Below are 21,634 nucleotides of genomic sequence, written 5' to 3'. Positions count from 1 at the left end.
GCTGGCCAGGCTGCTGGTAAGGATGAGGAGGTTAAAGCGTTTTCCATTGTGCACACCTGGGCAATTCTGGCTCTGCGTCAGCTAAGTAACTTAAGCACTGGTTAACTGGCTTCAGCTGGTCCCTTGGTTAGAATAATACCAAGGCCGAGGTTTGCTCCCTGCAGCTCTGAGCTGCCTAAACCTTTGGCTCTTCTTTTGATGGCTTCTAAGACACCCAAATACCAAATGCTCAAATTTGTTTTTTTTTTTTTTGAGACGGAGTCTCGCTCTGTCGCCCAGGCTGGAGTGCAGTGGCGCAATCTTGGCTCGCTGCAAGCTCCGCCTCCCGGGTTCACGCCATTCTCCTGCCTCAGCCTCTCCGAGTAGCTGGGACTACAGGCGCCCGCCACCACGCTCGGCTAATTTTTTGTATTTTTTTTAGTAGAGACGGGGTTCAAATTTGTTTTTTTAATTATCCCACTTTTTGTTTTCGACAGAGACGGGGTCTCTGTTGCCCAGTTTGGAGTGCAGTGGCATAATCTCGGCTCACTGCAACCTCCACTTCCTGGGTTCAAGCAGTTCTCCTGCCTCAGCCTCCCGAGTAGCAGGGATTACAGGCATGCGCCACCACGTCTGGCTAATTTTGTATTTTTAATAGAGACAGGGTTTCACCATGTTGGCCAGGCTGGTCTCGAACTCTTGACCTCAGGTGATCCGCCCACCTTGGTCTCCCAAAGTGCTGGGCTTACAGGAGTGAGTCACCGCGCCTGGCCAACATTTTTTCTTTAAAGTGACATGTCAATTCAAATTTTTCTCAGCCAAACAGTATTCATTTGATGTTGTATGTTGGAAGTTTTTCAAATTGCAATACTCAGCCTTTTTATTGTGAAGTGGAATATATTTTTTCAAACGTAAAGATGGATCTTGGGCTGGGTGCGGTGGCTCACCCCTGTAATCCCAGCACTTTGTGAGGCCTAGGTGGGCGGATCGCGAGGTCCAGAGATGGAGACCATCTTGGCTAACATGGTGAAACCCCGTCTCTACTAAAAATACAAAAAATTAGCCAGGCGTGGTGGCACGTGTCTGTAGTCCCAGCTACTCGGGAGGCTGAGACAGGAGAATGATGTGAACCTGGGAGGCGGAGGTTGCAATGAGCAGAGATCATGCCATTGCACTCCAGTTTGGGTGACAGACCGAGACTCTGTCTCAAAAACAAAAACAAACAAACAAAAAAGACTGGGCACAGTGGTTCATGCCTGTAATCCCAGCACTTTGGGAGGCCAAAGTGGGCAGATCACCTGAGGTCGGGAGTTCGAGACCAGCCTGGCCAAGATGGTGAAAGCCCATCTCTACTAAAAATACAAAATTAGCTGGGCGTGGTGGCGCATGCCTGTAATCCCAGCTACTCGAGAGGCTGAGAAAGGAGAATCGCTTGAACCCGGGAGGCGGAGGTTGCGGTGAGCTGAGATTGCACCATTGTACTCCAGCCTGGGCAACAAGAGCCATAAAGATGGCAGAAAAGACTGAATGCATTATCATATTTGAAAAGAAAAAAAGGCCGGGCGAGGTGGCTCACGCTTGTAATCCCAACACTTTGGGAGGCCGAGGCGGGTGGATCACGAGGTCAGGAGATCGAGACCATCCTGGCTAACACGGTGAAACCCCGTCTCTACTAAAAATACACAAAATTAGCCAGGCGTGGTGGCAGGCACCTGTAGTTCCAGCTATTTGGGAGGCTGAGGCTGGAGAATGGTGTGAAACCGGAGGCAGAGCTTGCAGTGACCCAAGATCACGCCACTGCACTCCAGCCTGGGCGACAGAACGAGACTCCGTATCAAAAAAAAAAGAAAAAAAAGAAAGGAAAAAAAGCAGATCAGGAAGACAGCATGGAAACATTTATAACCATGAACATTTCAGTCCTGAGTTGTAGTTTTAAAAATGTTTTTATAACCATAAACAGTTCGGTCCGGAGTTACAAATTTAGTTTAAAAAGTAAGGTTTTTTTTTGGGCGGGGGGCAAGGTCTCACTCTGCCACCTGGAATGCACAACCCTAGCTCACTGCGGCCTTGGATACCCAGGCTCAAACGATCCTCCCACCTCAGCCTCCTGAGTAGCTTGGATTACAGGCATAAGCTGTCACGGCCAGCTAATTTTAAAATTTACTTGTAGAGACAGGGTTTTGCCATGTTGCCCAGGCTGGTCTCAAACTCCTGGCCTCAAGCAATCCTCTGGCCTGGGCCTCCCAAAGTGCTGGAATTACAGGCATGAGCTGCTGTACCTGGTTTAAAAAATAAGTTTTTGTTCCTAACTAAATGAGAGTTTTCTGACATTTTCCCTCTAGACTTAGGTGTTCATTAACTCTGGCCTATATTACATCATTCTTTTTTTTTTTTGTTTGTTTTTTGAGACGGAGTCTCGCTCTGTCGCCCAGGCTGGAGTGCAGTGGCGCAATCTCGGCTCACTGCAAGCTCCGCCCCTCGGGTTCACGCCATTCTCCTGCCTCAGCCTCCCGAGTAGCTGGGACTACAGGTGCCTGCCACCTCGCCCGGCTAATTTTTTGTATTTTTAGCAGACAGGGTTTCACTGTGTAGCCAGGATGGTCTCCATCTCCTGACCTCCTGATCCGCCTGCCTCGGCCTCCCAAAGTGCTGGGATTACAGGCGTGAGCCACTGCGCCCGGCCTATTACATCATTCTTTAAGAGGGAAAACAAGTGAAAAAGCTGAGACTTCCTTTGTAGTAAGAGACATCAGGGGATGCGGTTCTTGCGAAGAGTGGCGATGAGATGGCCACTGTCTGACAGAGCCGCCTGCAGAGTCGTTACCTTCATTTCCTGGGGTTGCACAGTGCCAGCTTCTCAAACAGGTATTATAATACTAACAAAGGCTTCCATCACATGGCTTTTTTTTTTTTTTAAGTATTTTTAAAAACTTTTTATTGGGAAAAGTTAAAATGTATGGAGAGTGAATTCTGTAATGCACTTCTAGATGTCCACCCCCTCCCTCTACACATTACCAATCTCATCCCATCTAGAGACTTCGTCCCCCCAATCTGTTTTGACTGGCTAGTATTTGCTAGTGTATCTTAAAGTACATCCTAGGTATCATTTCACACCTACATAATTGCACCTGCATTTCTTTCTTTTTTCTTTTTGAGACAGAGTCTCACTCTGTTGCCCAGGCTGGAGTGCAATGGCACAATCTCAGCTTACTGCAACCTCCGCCTCCTGGGTTCAAGCAATTCTCATGCCTCAGTCTCCCAAGTAGCTGTGATTACAGGTGCGTGCCACCACGCCTGCCTAGTTTTTGTATTTTTAGTAGAGACACGGTTTCACCATGTTGGCCAGGCTGGTCTTGAACCCCTGACCTCAGGTGATCCACTGTGCCCGGCCTGCACCTCCATTTCTAAAACCAAAGACATTAAGACATTTTCTTTAATAACTACAATACCACTATTGTGGTGATCATCACCTAATAAGATTAACAATTCAACATCACTTAACACCGCACTGCATTGAGTCAGAGCAGCATGAATGCCTAGGCTTTGGGACAAAAAGCCTCTGGGATTCCTTCCTGAACTGGCCCTGTCCACTCCCGTGGCTCTCTGTGCATACCTCTTACCCATTGGCACCGCCCTCCAAATGCTCCTTTAAACAGATCCTCCTGGCCCCGTGCTCCTCGCCCATGGGGAAGCCCAGGTGACATCCTCTGGCTCCACCTACAGGCTGCCTTTGGGACAAGACCTGGTTGTTTCCAAAACCCCGAGGGATTCAGTGTGTGAGTTTCTGGGATAGCAAATACAATTATTTTTTGTTTTCTTTTTGAGACAGGGTCTCGCTCTGTTGCCCATGCTGGAATGCAGTGGTGTGATTTAGGCTCACTGCAGTCTCGACCTCCTAAGCTCAAACAATCCTCAAGCATCAGCCTCCCCAGTAGCTGGGATTACAGGCGCATGTCACTACGCCTGGCTCATTTTTGTATTTTTTGTAGAGATGGGGTTTCACCATGTTGTCCAGGCTGATCTCAAAGTCCTGGGTTCAAGCGATCTGCCCGCCTCAGCCTCCCAAAGTACAGGCGTGAGGCACCGCGCCCAACCTACCTTGGTAATTTGCTGAAGGAAGCCTTAAGTAGTCAAAGGGAGAAGAATGGCCCAGCCTTTGTGGGGAAGCCCTCCCGGGTAAGACACATCAATCTCTGCTTCCGGGGGTGAAGTGGGGGGTGGGGGCGGGGAGGGCAGCTACCACCCGTCCTCACCTCCCTTTGGACCAGAGTTCAGGTTCTGGGGGTTCAAGTCCCAGCCAGTGCTTGCTAACTGCGACATCTGCAGCGTGTTACTGCCTCTTAGCCTGTTTCCTGTTCTGAAAGTCAGGGCCTGTACTGATGCCTCACTAGGTTCTAAGGTGGACTAAATGCACTAAGATGGGTGACACAGGGTTGGAGCCTGGTGCCAATGCAGTGGATGTGAAGGCTGTGGTAGGACAGGCCTGGGTTCTTTGTATCATTAGAAATTTTCCAACTGAGGTCCTGGCATCTGCACGTCCTGGATGCTTGTTAGACATACAAGTTCTCGGGCTCCTTCCTACAGCAGTGCAATCAGAAACACTGGGGCCCAGCTGGCTGTTAGGGCCTTCCAGGTGATTCTAATGCACTCTCAAGCCTGAGCAGCTGGGCAGATGGATAATTTTAAAGGTAGGGCCTTTCTGTACCACAGCAGATTCATCTTCTGGAGGCAGAAGAGAACAAAATGCATTCACAGGAAAAATGTGATTCCTGTGTCAGAACCAAACCCTCTGAATCTCACACGACCTGACGCTGACTTCCACTGATGCTGTGTAATGCTTTCCTGCAAACTTCTCACACAGCCCAACAACCCTGAGGCTGTTGGAGGAAGACATGACAGGTTTTGGTTGTCTTACTAATGAGGCTAAATGCCAGAGACACAGATGATAAACAGGATGGTCTCAAGAGGACAGGACACCCAGGGTGCAGCCACCATCCCCATTCCACAGCTGCTCTCCTACCCACCTGCAGAGTGCCAGATTTCAAACTGGACTCACTTTTACCCCCATGCTTGCTGCTTTAGAATCTTTTTAGTGCACAATTTAGGGATCTTGGTAATCGTCTTTTTTTTTTTTTGAGACGGAGTCTCGCTCTGTCGCCCAGGCTGAAGTGCAGTGGCGCAATCTCGGCTCACTGCAAGCTCCGCCTCCCGGGTTCACGCCATTCTCCTGCCTCAGCCTCTCCGAGTAGCTGGGACTACAGGCGCCCGCCACCACGCCCGGCTAATTTTTTGTATTTTTAGTAGAGACGGGGTTTCACCATGGTCTCGATCTCCTGACCTCGTGATCCGCCCGCCTCGGCCTCCCAAAGTGCTGGGATTACAAGCGTGAGCCACCGCGCCCGGCCTAATTGGCTTATTATATACTTTGCCTTGTGATTATTTCCTGATGCATTTTTCTCCTACAGCTTATAATTTCAACTACTATGTCATCAAATGCTACCTTATTTCTAAAGGATTTCATAGTTTAAATCTTTCTCTTATTTATCCTCATGATAACCGTAAGTTGGAGCTTACATAATTAACATCTCCATTTTCCAAATAAGAAAACAGAGGCTCAGAGAGGTCACAAGATAAGTAGCAGGATCAAGTTTAATAAACGTTTATTGAGCAGTAGAATCCAAGTGAGTGCCTGGATCCTGATCACCAACTCCTGTGACAACTGAGATAATTATTTCACAATGATGGGTGGCTCAGTGAGATTGATTGCATCTGCTGCATGACAAATTATCTACTCAGAGTATGTAGATAATTTGACACACCTGAGGGGGCTGAGGGGGAACACATTGAAAGCAGTACCAGGTAGCAGTGCATCTCACAGATCCATTTATTCATGCCATGAAGTAAACGGTACTTATACAAGTGTACAGCGACGTTCCACGCTCCCCATCTAACACGGCTTGCTTAAATTTACAGGCAGACTGACGTTTTCTTTCACACGTACTCCAAGTAAATCTGGTTAGTGATGACCAGGAGCAGGCGCCGAAGCTTTTGAAAGAGATGCATATATAAATACAATTTAAGAAGGAAGGAACAAGTTGGATGTAATTTATTAAACAAGTATCAAAAGAAGTTGATCAACAGTCCAAAAAGATAAATGACACCTTTCAATACTATTGAAAAGTAGGATTATTTCTATATGAAACACCCAGAGTGCTTAAGGGTTCATGTAATGACAGCAGACAGGCAGTGGTCACTCACAGCGCAAAGAAGAGAGGGGCAGGGAAACACCCCAGCCAGTCCTGGGTTTGTGTAACATTCAAATGGCTACAGTTTCATTGTCACTCTGGCATAAATTTATAAGGTTCTTTCTTTCAAAATACATTAAAGGCCAGGTGCAGTGGCTCACGCCTGTAATCCCAACACTTTGGGAGGCCAAGGCGGGTCGATCACCTGAGGTCAGGAGTTTGAAACCAGCCTGGCCAACCCCATCTCTACTAAAAATACAAAAAATTAGCCGGGTATGGTGGCGGGCACCTGTAATCCCAGCTACTCGTGAGGCTGAGGCAGGAGAATTGCTTGAATCTGGAAGGCGGAGGGTGCAGTGAGCCAAGATTGTGCCACTGCACTCCAGCCTGGGCAACACAGCGAGACTCTGTCTCCCAAAAACAAAACAAAACCATTAAAAACACATCATTATGGGTAGGCTGAGGTGGGTGGATCACAAGGTCGGGAGATCGAGACCATCCTGGCTATGTGAAACCCTGTCTCTACTAAAAATACAAAAAATTAGCCGGGCGTGGTGGCAGGTGCCTGTAGTCCCAGCTACTCGGAGAGGCTGAGGCAGGAGAATGGCGTGAACCCGGGAGGTGGAGCTTGCAGTGAGCTGAGATCGCGTCACTGCACTCCAGCCTGGGCGACAGAGCGAGACTGTCTCAAAAAAAAAATAAACAAAACCACATCATTAGGGAACTTCTAGGACAGCATGCTCGCACAGCTCACTTGCGCTTCCCTGTTGGTGATGATATCGACTACCTCTAATTAATCCATTCCTCTATTACTCCTGGGAAGTTTTACTTGATCCACTTGACTATAAAAAGCAGAAATTCAGAATTCTCTTTCCCAGCAGGCATAGCAAACTTCAAGCTGTGAAGCATTTCGACTGCATCTTACATATGTACTGAACCATGTTTCAATTTCAATTGAGAACAATGATATACTTTGTCCTGAAAAGACATGATGCTGTTTTCCATTCCCAACCATTTTCAGAAGCAAAAATCTTACCTTTCAAAGCCTTACTTCTCTTATCTAAAATAAAAGGAAGGAAAAAAAAGCAGTCACATCCATGCTTTACAAAAATGCCTTTGTCAAAATTAACATTTAGCTGAAGGCATTGTAGCTTAGGTAAAGCAATTCAGGAAGCTTTCAGAAAATTTGTCTTATAGCCAAGAAATGGTAAAATTCCTACCAAAGATCTTCTATGAACAGCTAACAGCCCTTTCAGATTTGCAGGGCTCCTTACCTTCTACAATGTCCTAAACTCTAGTCTTGCAGCATAAAGTTTTCTCTTTCCTCTTTGTAATCAATGGCTTAGTAACATGTGATTGGGCCACACTGCTCTGCTCTGAGAACCAAGTGGTTATTCCTCCCCTTTAAATTTTTTTACAAACAAATTTCAAATATTCAGAACAGTTTAGAAAAGGTGCAATGAAATACCACATACCATGAAACCATACCTTAAATATTTTAGCCTTCATCTCTTAAAACGAATGTAATACCACTTTCACACCTAAGAAAACTCACAATTCTGATATTAAAGTCTTGTTCAAAGTTCCCCAATTGGGCCAGGTGTTGTGGCTCACGCTTGTAATTCCAGCACTTTGGGAAGCCAAGACTGGAGAACTGCTTGCGCCCAGGAGTTCAAGACCAGCCTGGGTAACATGGCAAAACCCCATCGCTACAAAAAAAAAAAAAGTACAAAAAAAAAAAAATTAGCCAGGTGTGGTGGTGTTGGGCATAGTGACAGGCACCTGTGGTCCTAGCTACTTAGGAGGCTGAGGTGGGAGAATCACCTGAGCCTAGGAGGTGGAGGCTGCAGTGAACCATGATCATGCCTTTGCACTCCAGCCTGGGCGTCAGAGTGAGACTGTCTCCCAGAAAAAAAAAAAAAAAAAAAAAATTCCCCACTGTTCCCAAATGTCTCTTACAGCTGACACGTGCTCCCTGTATTTTTACGAAGGACTGTAGGTAGCTCTAATGTTCACACCTAGTTAAAACCCACAGTTCCTTTACCATGTGAATTGTGATTCTTTTTGAAAATAATTTTCTTCCTGACCTCAAAAAAATCAAACATAAGGAAACGTACCAGCAGCCCGGATTTTATAAACGATGAAGCCCATCAGCCCCATTCCTATCCAAATCTCCTGGTAAACTTGGGTGTAGTAGGGCTTCATGGGGATCCATACGTTTTTAATGATACTTTGAAGCATCTGAAAATGAACACAGTGATTAAAAATTAGAATGATTATTGCCTTAAACCTAACTGGTAAAAGATTTTAATTTGTTACGTTCAACCCTATTTCCCATGACTGCTAGGGAGCCTTGCCTGTGTCACACCTGTTCTGCACTCACATGGGACTCACGCCTTTTTTTTTTTTTTAAGGTGGAGTCTCACTCTGTCACCCAGGCTGGAGTGCAGTGGTGTAATCCTGGCTCACTGCAACCTCTGCCTCCCAGGTTCAAGCGGTTCTCCTGCCTCAGCCTCCCAAGTAGCTGGGACTACAGATGCGTGCCACCACACCTGGCTAATTTTTGTATTTTTAGTAGAGACAAGGTTTTGCCATGTTGGCCACGCTGGTCTCGAACTCCTGAGCGCAGGCGATCTGCCTTGCTTTGGCCTCCCAAAGTGCTGAGATTATAGGTGTGAGCCACTGTGCCCGGCCATTTTTTTTTTTTTTTTTTTAAAGTAGAGGTGGGGTTTCGCCACGTTGGCCAGGCTGGTCTCAAACTCCTGACCTCAAGTGATCTGCCCACCTTGGCCTCCCAAAGTGCTAGGATTACGGTGTGAGCCACAGGGCCTGGCCTGGGACTCATGCTTTCCATAGCTCTTCCAACTCAATCCATCCCCAGGGCCCCTCCTCCCACCTTTGGCCATCCTAGCCATTTCTCTTTCCTTACATCACAGAGCTCATCCAGCACCTCTCCCACCCTGATGCCATGCCCCGAACTGCACATGATTCTAATGTCTAAATCGAAAAATTAGTATCTTCTCATCTTCATGTTATGAATGTTGCATTCAAAGCTGAAAAAGAATATGGCCAGGGCATGGTGATTTCCCTGTGAAACTAATGCCAGGCTCCGCACAGTCTGATCAGCTGTATCTGCATCTTGAAGTCTACTGCTAAATACAAAACAGATGACATAAAACCAGGTCACTTCATAAGAACTGCCAATTATGATAGAACTTATTTAATCAATAAAGGTAGTTACTTAATGAATTACTGAATTTGATTGGGAAAAGCCATTAAATTCCGAACTTACAGTTTGCTTGTATGTGCAGGTCTCAAAATAATGCTTTTTATTACTTTTACAATTTACTGTCTACTATAGAACCCAAATTAGATGTCCTCATTTTCATTTTAATATGCTTTTTAACATCTGAAGTGGTCCATTAAACTACAGTCAAATAGCTGTCAGGAATGACTAGATCTAAGCACTTCTCATTTCACTTGGAAACTGCTTTGGCTGGGTGTGGTGGCTCATGCCTGTAATCCCAGCGCTTTGGAAGGCCGATGTGGGAGGGTCACTTGAGTCCAGGAGCTTGAGACTAATTTGGGTAACACAGGGAGACCCCGTCTCTACAAAAAGTAAAAAATTAACCAGGTGTGGTGGTGCTTGTCTGGCTAATTTTTTATGTTAGTCACAGCTATTGGAAGACTGAGGTGGGAAGACTGCTTGAGCTTGGGTGGTTGAAGGTCAGTAAGCCGTGATCACACCACTGCACTGCAGCCTGGGTGCCAAAGTGAGACTCTGTCTCAAAAAAAAAAAAAAAAAAAAAAAGAAAGAACTGCGTGTTGGCTGCAGCCTGTAAAGCTGCCTCCACCCCACACTCCCTCCCCTCCACTCACTGCTCCTTTCACATCACTACTCAGGCTCCACAGAATCCGACTGCTCCGCAGTGTGCTCCCTTTCCCATACTTCACAGCGGTGTGTGTCAGCTTTACAGCACCGAATCCCTCACAAGCCCAACCTAGCCAAAGGTCAAATGGCGGCCCTCAAATCACTGAAACCCGGATCGTGTGGTCATGGATTCACTTGGCAAATGTGGACTGAGCATGTGCTCGGTGCCAGACACTGTTTTAGGAGCTGAGAAACAATAAAGGGTCAGGATATCCGGGAGAGGAATCCTCGGCATTGGCAGAGACTCCGAGGTCAGAATGAACTTGGAGAGCTGGAAGGAATAGGGAGGCCACAGTGCCAGATTCAAATCCTGGCTGTCATTTACTAGCTAACTTAAATCGCTTAAGTTTTCTCATCTGTAAAACAGGGATAAAGACAGGATCCACCTCAAGGGGTTGTTATGGAGAATAACATAGAGTAACTCTATGTCAAGTGTTGAGTGTCTGGTACTGTATATTAAATGCTCGTTACATAAAATGCCATGGCTGGACTATGGGAAGGAAGATGGGCCATGTCATTTAAGGGCCTTGGAGGCTAGCATAGAATTTAGCTTTTATTCTAAAACTGTTCTCTAAATTTAACAACTTTTTTTTTTTTTTTCCTTTAGGGTTTTTTTTTGTTTCCTGTTTTGACCATATGAAGAAAATTCAGTTTAGAATCTGGAACTGGCCTGGATGGGATTTGAGGGCAGCTGGTGGGGGCTGCAGAGCCCCTTTGATTCCTCCCCCACCGTGGGGGCTAAGCTACTGGACATAGGAGCACCAACAGGGCACCGAACCAGGAACTAAGTTAGTATCTTGAATCAGGCAAGAATGGGGAGGCCAGGCCAGAGCCACAGCAGGGACTGCCCTGATTGTGGTTAGTTCTGTCTCTAGCCCTTTAACAGCATTTTAAAAGTGCTTTTCGTACTTACTTCCTACACGGCTTCCCACTTCTATAAAGTGGGTACTTGGAGAAAGCTGCCCAAGATCCCGCGGCAGGTTAGCAGGACTGCACTCACACCAAATCTGTATGTCATGCTCCCGATGACGAGAACCTGCCTCCAACACCTGCTTTCCTGCTCTTCCCTATGCGAGGACTTATTTAGGCAAGGATGTTCGTGAAGTCTGGCCTGAGGTGTGACCTTGCAGGATGCTACTGTGTCCTTCTCCTGGAACACCTTGCAGATAGTCCACCCTCAAATTTCCTGTCCTCAAACTACTCGAATGCTCTGACAGAGTGTGAGGTTCCAAGAAACTAACAGCCCTGCTTTGGGAATATGTCACAGATGATCCAAACAAGACCCAGAGGAGGTTTCTGGAAGCCCCAGACTACAAGAGTTCAGAGGCGTGGAGTGAATCCCTTATCTCTCAGCAACGACTGGGAAGGAAGCATTCTACAGGACCGATGGGTTTGGAAGCCTGGCAATCCTGGGCTCCAACACCAGCTCTGCCTGGTCAGCTCTCAACTGTGGGCAAGTCCCTTTAGCTGTTGTTTCAGAGGTTTCTTTTTTTCTTTGAGACAGTCTCGCTCTGTCACCCAGGCTGGAGTGCAGTGGCGCGATCTCGGCTCACTGCAAGCTCCGCCTCCCGGGTTCACACCATTCTCCTGCCTCGGCCTCTCCGAGTAGCTGGGACTACAGGCACCCGCCACCACGCCCGGCTAATTTTTTGTATTTTTAGTAGAGACGTGGTTTCACTGTGTTAGTCAGGATGGTCTCGATCTCCTGACCTTGTGATCCTCCCGCCTCGGCCTCCCAAAGTGCTGGGATTACAGGCGTGAGCCACCGCACCCAGCTACATGTTCCCAACATACAATAAAACGAGGGCCCATACTTCTTTTTTTAAGACGGAGTTTCACTAGGTCATCAGGCTGGAGTGCAATGACGTGATCTCGGCTCACTGCAACCTCCGCTTCCCGGGTGCAAGCGATTCTCCTGCCTCAGCCTCCCGAGTAGCTGGGACTACAGACACTCGCCACCACGCCCAGCTAATTTTTGTATTCTTAGTAGAGACGGGGTTTCACCATGTTGGCCAGGATGGTCTCGATCGCTTGACCTCGTGATCCGCCCGCCTCGGCCTCCCAAAGGGCTGGGATTACAGGCGTGAACCACCGCGCCCGGCCGGCCCCTTTCTTGAGTCCATTCTGCCCAGGCACATTTCCTAGCTGTGTCAGTTTTACAGCACCAAACCTTTAAAAATCCATCCTATTCATAGGCCAAACGTGCGTCTACTGTATTCACTTAAGTCTGCAAAGTTTTGGCACATTACATTAAGGGCAAACTATTACCTGACACTGGAAATGGGAAATGTCTGACCCGCGAGTTCCATACAATTTCAATCACCACCGTATGATCTCTTTTCAGTTTCCCTGTTGCCTCATGTACAGCATAACGTGGAGGACAAGTGTGGTGCAAGGAAACTTGAGTTATAAAGGAGAGAAGGGACTGGATGTGGAGTCAGAGTTCTTGGCTTGGACTCTGGCTTCTCTAACTCTGCGTAGCCTCCGGGTTAGGCAGCTGAACCTCTCAAGGCCAAGGTACGCTCCCTGTCAAAAGCGTGGGAGAATTCAGGTGCACTGAGCGCGTTAAGGCCAAGGAGGGAAACGCGGCGCAGGCCTGGGCGATGCTTCCCTCTGGCAACCGACCCTGGCCTACCTCCCTTTAGAGAAGGGAAGGCCGGGCGGAAAAGCAGGCGCGCGCCGGCGGAGGGGTGGGACCCCAAGGTCTGCTGGGGCCAAGGCGGCTTCTCGCCCTCCCGCCACCGCCGTCTCGCACCTCGGGGGCCAGGTCCAGGTCCCCGCACTCACCTTGGCGCAGGACAGACGGCTCAGAGCGCACCACAAACCCGCAGCCAACTCAGAAAGGTCACCGAGTGCGCAGGCGCGCGCAGGGGCTGCCGGGAAGGCGGAAACAGCAGAGACGCCGCAAGGCCAGCGCGCCTCCCCAGCGGCTGCTGCGCACCACAGCGCCCCCGGCGGCCGCCTGGTGTCACAGGCAAGAAGGGGCGGGGAGAGGGTGCCTTAGGGGTGTGCCCGCGTGTGTCACTGTGGGCTGGCTAACCCTCCACATCTTCCCACGACTGATGGGTTTCCTGGGACGCGGGACCTTCAACGCTGAAACTAGGAGAGTTCTAGCCATACCGGGAGGGTTGGTTAACCTAAGAAAAGGGACCCTCTTTACTGTTAGGTTAAAGACTAAGTCAAGTCTCCCATTTCAGTGGTGTCTTGGCCCTTTGTATTGTCATTTGGCTCTGCATGTATAAAATATATATATTTTGAGACGGAATCTCACTCTGTCGCCCAGGCTGCAGTGCAATGGCGTGATGGCGGCTCACTGCAACCTCTGCCTCCTGGGTTCGAGCGATTCTCGTGCCTCAGCTTCCTGAATAGCTGAGATTACAGGCGCCGGTCACCACGCCCAGCTAGTTTTTGTATTTTTAGCAGAGATGGGGTTTCACCATGTTGGCCAGGCTGGTCTTGAACTCCTCACCTCAGTGATCCACCTGCCTCAGCCTCCCAAAGTGCTGGGATTAGAGGCCTAAGCCACCGCGCCCGGCCTGCTTTGCATATTTTTATGTCTGTATTCTGTGCATATTCTTCTCAGCAGATAATATAAAACTTCCACAGGGACTCCAGACACTGGACTTAACAGTCTTAAAAAAAAATATATATTATATATATATATATATTTTTTAGAAATATTTTCCTGTAGAGAACTAGAAATCATAAAGAAAACAATTTAGCGAGCAGATCACCTGAGGTCAGGAGTTCAAGACCAGCCTGGCCAACATGGCGAAACCCCATCTCTACTAAAAATACAAAAATTAGCCGGGCTTGGTGGCGGGCGCCTGTAATCCCAACTGCTCAGGAAACTGGGGCAGGAGAATCACTTGAACCCGGGGGGCAGAGGTTGCAGTGAGCCGAGATCTCGCCATTGCACTCCAGCCTGGGTGACAAGAGTGAAACACCATCTCAAAAAAGAAAAAAGCCAAATAAAAATTGGATGGAGGCTGGGCGCAGTGGCTCAGCACTTTGGGAGGCCTGTAATCTGTAATCTTAGCACTTTGGGAGGCCAAAGCAGGCAAACTGCTTGAGTTCAGGAGTTTGAGACGAGCCTGGCTAACATGGTGAAACCCCTTCTCTACTAAAAATACAAAAATTAGGTGGGTGTGGTGGTGGTGCGTGCCTGTAATCCCAGGTACTTGGGAGGCTGAGGCAGGAGAATCGCTTGAACCCTGGGGTGGAGGTTGCAGTGAGCTGAGATGGCGCCACTGTATTCCAGCTTGGGCGACAGAGCGAGACTTTGTCTCAAACAAAACAAAAAAAATTGGATGGATTTGGCAGATTAGACAGTTAAAGAATAAACTGCAAGACAGAAGAAGCCATTCAGAAAATAAGAGGATACAGCAGGAAAGGCCATCATATGGGTAATTGGTATCTTAGAAGGAAATGAAAGAGGTGAGGCAGAAATATTTAAGAGCTAATGGCTGAGAATTTTTCAACAGTGATGAGAAAAAAATCATGCCAAAGATTCAAAAAGCCTTACAGAGGCCAGGCGCGGTGGCTCATGCCTGTAATCCCAGCACCTTAGGAGGCCGAGGTGGGCGGATCATGACACCACCCTGGCTAACACGGTGAAACCCCGTCTCTACTAAAAATACAAAAAATTAGCGGGGCGTGGTGGCGGGTGCCTGTAGTCCCAGCTACGCTGGAGGCTGAGCGAGAGAATGGCGTGAGCCCGGGAGGTGGAGCTTGCAGTGAGCAGAGATGGCGCCACTGCACTCCAGCCAGGGAAACAGAGCAAGACTCCGTCTCAAAAACAAACAAACAAACAAACAAAAAAAAAAACAAAAAAAAACCCACAAAAAACAAACAAAAAGCCTTACAGAAACCAAGCAGGCAGATAAATAAAAATAAATCAATATCTTGAAATCTCACAATAAAGCCATAGAAAAGATAAAGATAAAATCTCAAAGAAAATAACCGCCAATCAAGAATTCTATATACAAGGAATTCTATACACAGGGAAATTGGCATTCAGAAAAGAAGGTGAAATAAAGACAGCTAAGGACAAACTAAGAGGAAATCATGCTAGGCATGGTGGCTCATGCTTGTAATCCCAGCACTTTGGGAGGATTGCTTGAGCCCAGGATTTTGAGACCAGCCTGGCCAATGTATTAAGATGCCATCTTTAAAGAAAAAAAAAAAGAGGAAATTAGTAGGTTTTGAAGGCAAGGCAAGGGTTAAAGACAGATAGACAAGACAGACACACCGGGGGCGGAGAGGGGAGAGAGATGGTGGCTTCAACAGCAACACAGGTGTATTGCCAGCAACAACCTGTGGAGGGGGTAACCAGCTTAGTGCCCGAGCTCACTGCCGCTTCCAGGCTGAGGTAATTATAGGTCTGGGCTGGATGGGTCTGGGCAGCATGGCTTGCTGCCTGGCAGGATGTGATAAGGATGTTCCTGCAGTCAGGCGGTTGGGCAGGATGTTTCTTATGACCAGAGCCCCCATGAAATGGTGGGGGGTTTATAAAATGGTGCAGCTAGGACTGAAATAATCAAAAGCAGATCCACAGTAAAATAAATGTTCATTATGCAGGCACAAGGAAAATGAGCTCAGACGTGTCAAGGTAAAATAATAAAAAGGCTCAGGATCCAGTTAAAATCGTTTTTTTTTTCTTTTTCGAGATGGAGTCTTGCTGTGTCGCCCAGGCTGGAGTGCAGTGGCGCAATCTTCAAAAACGTAAAAGTGTTATTCCTCTCACACACACACACACACAATGTTTTTTGGAAAATATAGTAACGTTTTACAAAAATACACTCTTTAACATCAAACGGGTTTATTATTTTAAAATAAGTAAAAACATTTCTCAGTTGTGATCCCTGATAGACATAACCCACATAAACAAAATCTCTTTAGGGTCCTCAGCAACTTTTAAGAGTGTAAAGGGGTTCTGAGACCAGACCAGGTTTGAGAACCACTGTCCTATAGTAAAAATGTTTTAGATTTATAACGACTTATAACACTGCTAAGGACAAGAACAAGCATTTAGGAAAAACTTAAGGAAGAACATCATGGAGAGCTGTTTCAAGACAGAGCTTCTGAACTTCCAACTAGACTTGAGATCAATAGACTTTGCTACGTTGCCCAGGCTGGTCTTGAACTGCTGGCCTCAAGTGATCCTCCCACCTTGGCCTCTCAAAGTGTCGGGATTACAAGTGTAAGCCACTGTGCTCAGACCAAGAGAGTTTTAATGTCTTTAGTTTCAAATCCAAAACACCCTAAGAAACGCACATCTTAAAAAAAAAAAAAACCAAATGTTTCTTTTTTTTTTTTTTTTTGAGATGGAGTCTTGCTCTGTTGCCCACGCTGGAGCACAGTGGCGTGATCTCGACTCACTGCAAGCTCCGCCTCCCGGGTTCACGCCATTCTCCTGCCTCAGCCTCCCAAGTAGCTGGGACTACAGGCACCCGCCACCACGCCCGGCTAATTTTTTGTATTTTTAGTAGAGACGGGTTTTCACCGTGTTAGCCAAGATGGTGTCGATCTCCTGACCTCGTGATCCGCCTGCCTTGGCCTCCCAAAGTGCTGGGATTACAGGCGTGAGCCACCGCGCCCAGCCAAAAAAACCCAAATGTTTAAGGAAAGGGCCACTCCAGCAGATTTATTCAAAGTGCAGAATGCTGCATCTTGTGGTAGGAAGGCTGGAGAAGACAGCAAGATACTTCGAGCACAGCTTCCTCTGCTTTAAGGAGAGTGCTGCTTAATGGCACCAACACCATTTGTAACTGCTCTCAGCTGTTAGTTTCCCCTTTTTGGTGGATGCTCAAATGCACCAAATGCTCAGTGAATGCAAATATGCAAAACCTTCCCAAAATACCATGGCTCACTAGGGGTTCAGTGGCCTTCTCATGTGTTCTGGCCTAGATGTGACAAGTCCATGAAGATCTACCTGATGTCAAGCTGTTTCTTTTTTCCTTTTTGAGACAGAGTCTTGCTCTGCTGCCCAGGCTGGAGTGCAGCAGTGCGATCTCGGCTCACTGCAACCTGCACCTCCTGGGTTCGAGCGATTCTCCTGCCTCAGCCTCCTGAGTAGCTGAGATTACAGGTGCGTGCCACTACACCCAGCTAATTTTTGTATTTTTAGTAGAGATGGGGTTTCATCATGTTGGTCAGGCTGGTCTTGAACTCCTGACCTTGTGATCTGCCCGCCTCAGCCTCCCAAAGTGCTGGGATTACAGTCGTGAGCCACCGCGCCCAGCCCAAGCTGTTTCTTTTAACTCCGATCTTTGGACAGCAATGCAAGGTGAACTTGACCAAGTGAGTAGGGAGCACCGAGAACTACTGACTCAAACGAAGGGTGCTCAAAGCCATTCAGTCTGTGATGACTCAGAATGTTAACTAGCGTTTGGTCAGGAAACACTATGGCAACTTTCCAAATCGGCAAATTTCCAAAGAAGCATCAAGAGAGTATCTTTAGATTGCAGTTAAAAGAAAAAAAAACTCAGAAGGATTAGCTACTAGCCCCAAAAGATCAAAGAATATAGAAAATGCCCCCCAGAAAATGTTTCTGAAAAGCATCTTCCACTTAAAATCATATTCATTGTGACATCAACAAAGGATGACAGCACACGGGAACAGCAACATCCTAGAAAAACAGGCCAGGCGCAGTGGCTCACGCCTATGATCCCAGCATTTTGGGAGGCCGAGGCGGGCGGATCATGAGGTCAGGAGACTGAGACCATCCTAGCCAACATGGTGAAACCCCGTCTCTACTAAAATACAAGAAATTAGCCAGGTGTGGTGGCGCACGCTTGTAGTCCCAGCTACTTGGGAGGATGAGGCAGAATTGCTTGAACCTGGGAGGCAGAGGTTGCAGTGAGCTATTGCGCCACTGCACTCCAGCCTGGTGACAGAGCAAGACTCCGTGTCAAAACAACAACAAAAAAACAAAACAAAACAAGTGTCAGTGAGTTCTGTAGTTGCTTCAAGTGGTTTCAATATATTTTGTAAAATTTTGAATTATGTCCTAGCCTCCACGTACAGTGTGAAGTTACAATATTTTCCAATCAATGCTGAATGACATACCATGAGTCTCAATTACTTTATGATTACCTTTTTTCTTATTTTTTGAAAAACATGGCTGGGCATGGTGGTTCATGCCTGTAGTCTCAGCACTTTGGAAGGCCAAGGGCTCCCAAGCAGATTGCTTGAGCCCAGGAGTTTGAGACTGGCCTGGGCAACACAGCGAAACCCCTGTCTCTACTACAAATATAAAAAATTAGCCGGTGTGGTGGTGGCGTGAGCCTGTAGTCCCAGCTGTGCAGGAGGTTGTGGTGGGAACATCACCTGAGCCCCCGAAGTTGAGGCTGCAGTGAGCCCTGATTGCAGCACTGCACTTCCAGCCTGGGCGACAGGAGTGAGACCCTGCCTCAAAAGAAAAAAGAAAAGCAAGTTATTTCTTCCTGGCAAAGTGTGTTGAGGTACTTTTTGGAAGCTGTCATATTTGGCAAAGTCCTAATATGAGGTCCAGAGCTCATTAGGCCAGGATTTGGAGCCAGAACTCCTGGCTTAGTATGATTATGGGTTCAATTTTTGAGACACCAATAGCTCAACCTACCTGGCTGATTTCTGTCTACACTGTTTTCAAACAGCCCTCTTATTTGCCACTGCTTGGGCTTTACACTGCTGATTAGAGCCATGCTCTCGATACCGTCTCTGTATTTGTTCACATGGCTCTTTCCTGAGAGCCCACATGGGCCAGACAGATCCTGCCCTGGGCAATGAGGGGGACATACCCCGGGCAGGTGGCCATGTCTCTCTTCTGACCCTCCCTTCCCTTGCGCATGTGGCTGCCTTCCTGTGCATCCTTTGCTGGATTTCTTCCCGCTGCTCCTTCTTTTGGGGAGTTTGCTAGGGCTCTGTTCTCCACCCTCACTCTTCTAGAGCTCGGCCGGGACCACCTCAGCCTGTATCTTTCGTCCATGTGACCACCTGGACCTCCTGTCCGCACCTGTTTGTGTCCAGCTGTGAGTCTGACACCGCCACCTGAGACACAGGTGTAGGAAGGAAGATGAATTCAGTTATGATCCGACTCCAAAGAATTTCTCCCAGATCCTCACCTCAGCCATCAGGGCCGCCCGCCCTCCCCTATAATCCTGGGTGGTCCTCCGGCTGGCGCATTCCCCCGTATCCTGCAGGGGTCCGCCTGGCGTTATTTTCTCCAAGACCTTCCTGACCTTCTTCTTGCCCCCTCCCCCCATATTAGGTGCAAGGATGTCCTGCTACGTCTGACCCACGAACGCAAATCCCTTCTCTGGTTTGCCTTCCATCTCCTCACCCTGAGGTGCTCAGGAAACGTATGTAGGGTCCCGGTCCGCTCGAAGTGCACAAACCTCCGAGGTAGCAGCCTCTAAACAGGGAAGCCAGGGAGTGACCGGAGGCCATTTTCTTGTACACGCAGGGGTTGCCACGGAACTCCCGTCAAACAGACTCCCGGGCCAGCTGCGGCGCTCAGGCTTCCCCTGAGTTCCTGGAACACCTCACCCTGGGCTCGCTCTCGGGGCAGCGGCTCCCGGCAGGCCTAGCGCGGCGGGGCGGGGCCGGCAGCACGAGGACCAGGCAGCGCGGGCAGCACGCGCCGGGCCGGAGCCCGCCCACAATGGCGCGCGGCGCGTTCTGATTGGAAGGCCTCGAGCGGGGGCGGGGCTTCCAGGGCGCGTTTCCGCCGTCGCCTGTTCCCGCCGCGGAGACCCGGCAGTTGAGGGATGCCGACGCCCGGGCCTTGAGGATGCTGCGGAAGCTCACCCTCGAGCAGATCAACGACTGGTTCACTATCGGCAAGACCGTGACCAATGTGGAGCTGCTGGGCGCGCCGCCCGCCTTCCCGGCCGGGGCGGCCAGGGAGGAGGCGCAGCGCCAGGACGTGGTCCCCGGCGCGGGTCCCGCGGCCCAGACTCCGGCTCTCGCGGCCCAGACTCCGGCTCTGGCCCAAACTCGGCCGGCCGCTACGTTCGAAAGGTAGGACGCGGGCGGGGCGGAGGCGGTTCGAGGGCACGGGCCATCCAGATCCGTCTCGCGAGTCGGCGAGTGGTCACTACGCAACCCGACGCGCGGCCCGGAGCGGTGACTGCAAGGAAGCTGAGCTAGAGGTTTTTTTTTTTTTTTTTTTTTTTTTTTTTTTTTTTTTTTTTTTTTTTTTCCAGTTCTTAATGTTTAACAGATTAGTTTTTGAGGCACTCTTAGGTTTTCAGGATAATGGAGCGGAGGGCAGAGGTCCTATAGGCCCCTTCCCTCCCAGAGTTTCCCCTGTGAGCATCTGCGTAAAGTGTGGGTATGTGTGACAGCCGGCGAACCCGCATCGCTGCGTCTTCGTCACCCGCATTCCATCGTTACAGGAGGGTTCACGCCTCGTACTGGACGTTCTGTGGGTTTGGACAAACGCCTAACGTCACGCATTACAGAGTTCACTGCCTTACAGATCTTCTCGGCCCCACCTGCTCCTGCCTCCCTTTCCCTACACCACGTGGAAACCACTGATTTTTTACTGTCTCCATAATTTTGCTTTTCCATACTGCCATCTAGTTGGAATCACACAGTATGTGTAGCCTTTTGGATGGGTTTCTGTCACTTAAAGTATTATTATGCATTTGGGGTTCCTCCATGCCTTTCCATGATTTGATAGCTTCTTTTCTTTTAGCACTGATTAATATTCCACTGTCTGGATGTACCACAGTTTTTGTCCATTCACCTACTGAAGGAGAGCTTGGTTGCTTCCAAGTTGCCCCCCCCGCCCCCCGAGATGGAGTCTCACTTTGTCACTCAGGCTGGAGTGAAGTGGCGCCATCTCGCCTCACTGCAAACTCCGCCTCCTAGGTTCAAGCGATTTCTCCTGCCTCAGCCTCCCGAGTAGCTGAGACTACAGGCATACGCCACCACGCCTGGCTAATTTTTGTATTTTTAATAGAGACAGGGTTTCACCATGTTGGCCAGGCTAGTCTAGAACTCCTGACCTCAGGTGATCTGCCCACCTCAGCCTCCCAAAGTGCTGGGATTACAGGCATGAGCCACTGCGCCTGGTCTGCTTCCAAGTTTTGGCAAGGTTTTTGTGTGGACATGTTTTCAACTCATTGGGTAAATACCAAGGAGTGCAAATGTTGAATCTTTGTTAAGTTTCACAAACTGCCTCCTCGTCTCACTATTTAAGTAGCTACCATCAGTTACTCTGTTCACTTGATTTTGGTAGAAATAAAAAGCAAGAGGATATCCTCTGTTTTTAGAGGAAAGACCTAGATTTGGTGAGTAGAAACACCTGCTCCCTCTTCTTGCTCTTTAAAAAGGCCCTGGGAGAAGTACTTCCAGCTTGGAGTGTCTCTGTCACTCTTGCTCAGTCCCCAAGTCCACCACCCTTTACAGTTGAGAAGGTGGTTTTGTTTCTCTTTTTCTTTTTTTTTTTTGAGACATAGTTTCGCTCTTGTTGCCCAGGCTGGAGTGCAGT

At 48.5% G+C, this 21,634-nt stretch overlaps 2 protein-coding genes across 3 annotated transcripts in view; one reads left to right on the top strand and one right to left on the bottom strand.

Annotated features, from left to right (window-relative positions):
- Positions 1–5,610: 5,610 nt before the first annotated feature.
- Positions 5,611–13,022, bottom strand: ATP5MPL (ATP synthase membrane subunit 6.8PL). 2 transcript variants are annotated; one of them, XM_003276195.4, is made up of 5 exons: positions 12,943–12,973; positions 12,424–12,681; positions 8,342–8,465; positions 7,261–7,284; positions 5,611–6,024 (listed from the first exon to the last, which is right to left on the bottom strand). In XM_003276195.4, the coding sequence occupies exons 3-5, from the start codon at positions 8,463–8,465 to the stop codon at positions 5,996–5,998; spliced, it is 177 nt and encodes a 58-aa protein (XP_003276243.1). In that variant the 5' UTR covers positions 12,424–12,681; positions 12,943–12,973; the 3' UTR covers positions 5,611–5,995. The 2 variants fall into 2 exon arrangements, with proteins under 2 accessions (XP_003276243.1, XP_003276242.1); XM_003276194.4 differs by lacking the exon at positions 12,424–12,681 and having other exon boundaries at positions 12,943–13,022.
- A 6,857-nt stretch (positions 13,023–19,879) lies between these two features.
- The window catches only part of TDRD9 (tudor domain containing 9), a 126,790-nt gene continuing 125,035 nt past the window's right edge, over positions 19,880–21,634 (top strand). Inside the window, exon 1 of the mRNA XM_003276197.3 lies at positions 19,880–20,157. Within this exon, the coding sequence (XP_003276245.1) occupies positions 19,928–20,157 (230 nt within the window). The 5' untranslated portion in view covers positions 19,880–19,927. The remainder of the gene's footprint in view (positions 20,158–21,634) is intronic.

Source organism: Nomascus leucogenys, chromosome 22a (genome assembly GCF_006542625.1).
Source record: "Nomascus leucogenys isolate Asia chromosome 22a, Asia_NLE_v1, whole genome shotgun sequence".
NCBI lineage: Eukaryota > Metazoa > Chordata > Mammalia > Primates > Hylobatidae > Nomascus > Nomascus leucogenys.
This window is presented reverse-complemented; position numbering and strand designations above follow the sequence as displayed.

What these genes read in the sequence shown, in the direction of transcription:
- ATP5MPL (XM_003276194.4), bottom strand. Translation starts at nt 8,465, where the DNA reads ATGCTTCAAAGTATCATTAAAAACGTATGGATCCCCATGAAGCCCTAC. An exon ending in TTATAAAATCCGGGCTGCTG is followed by an intron (nt 7,285 to 8,341) that starts GTACGTTTCCTT and finishes CTTTTATTTTAG; the next exon opens with ATAAGAGAAGTAAGGCTTTG. An exon ending in GAGAAGTAAGGCTTTGAAAG is followed by an intron (nt 6,025 to 7,260) that starts GTAAGATTTTTG and finishes CTCTTTCAAAAG; the next exon opens with CTTCGGCGCCTGCTCCTGGT.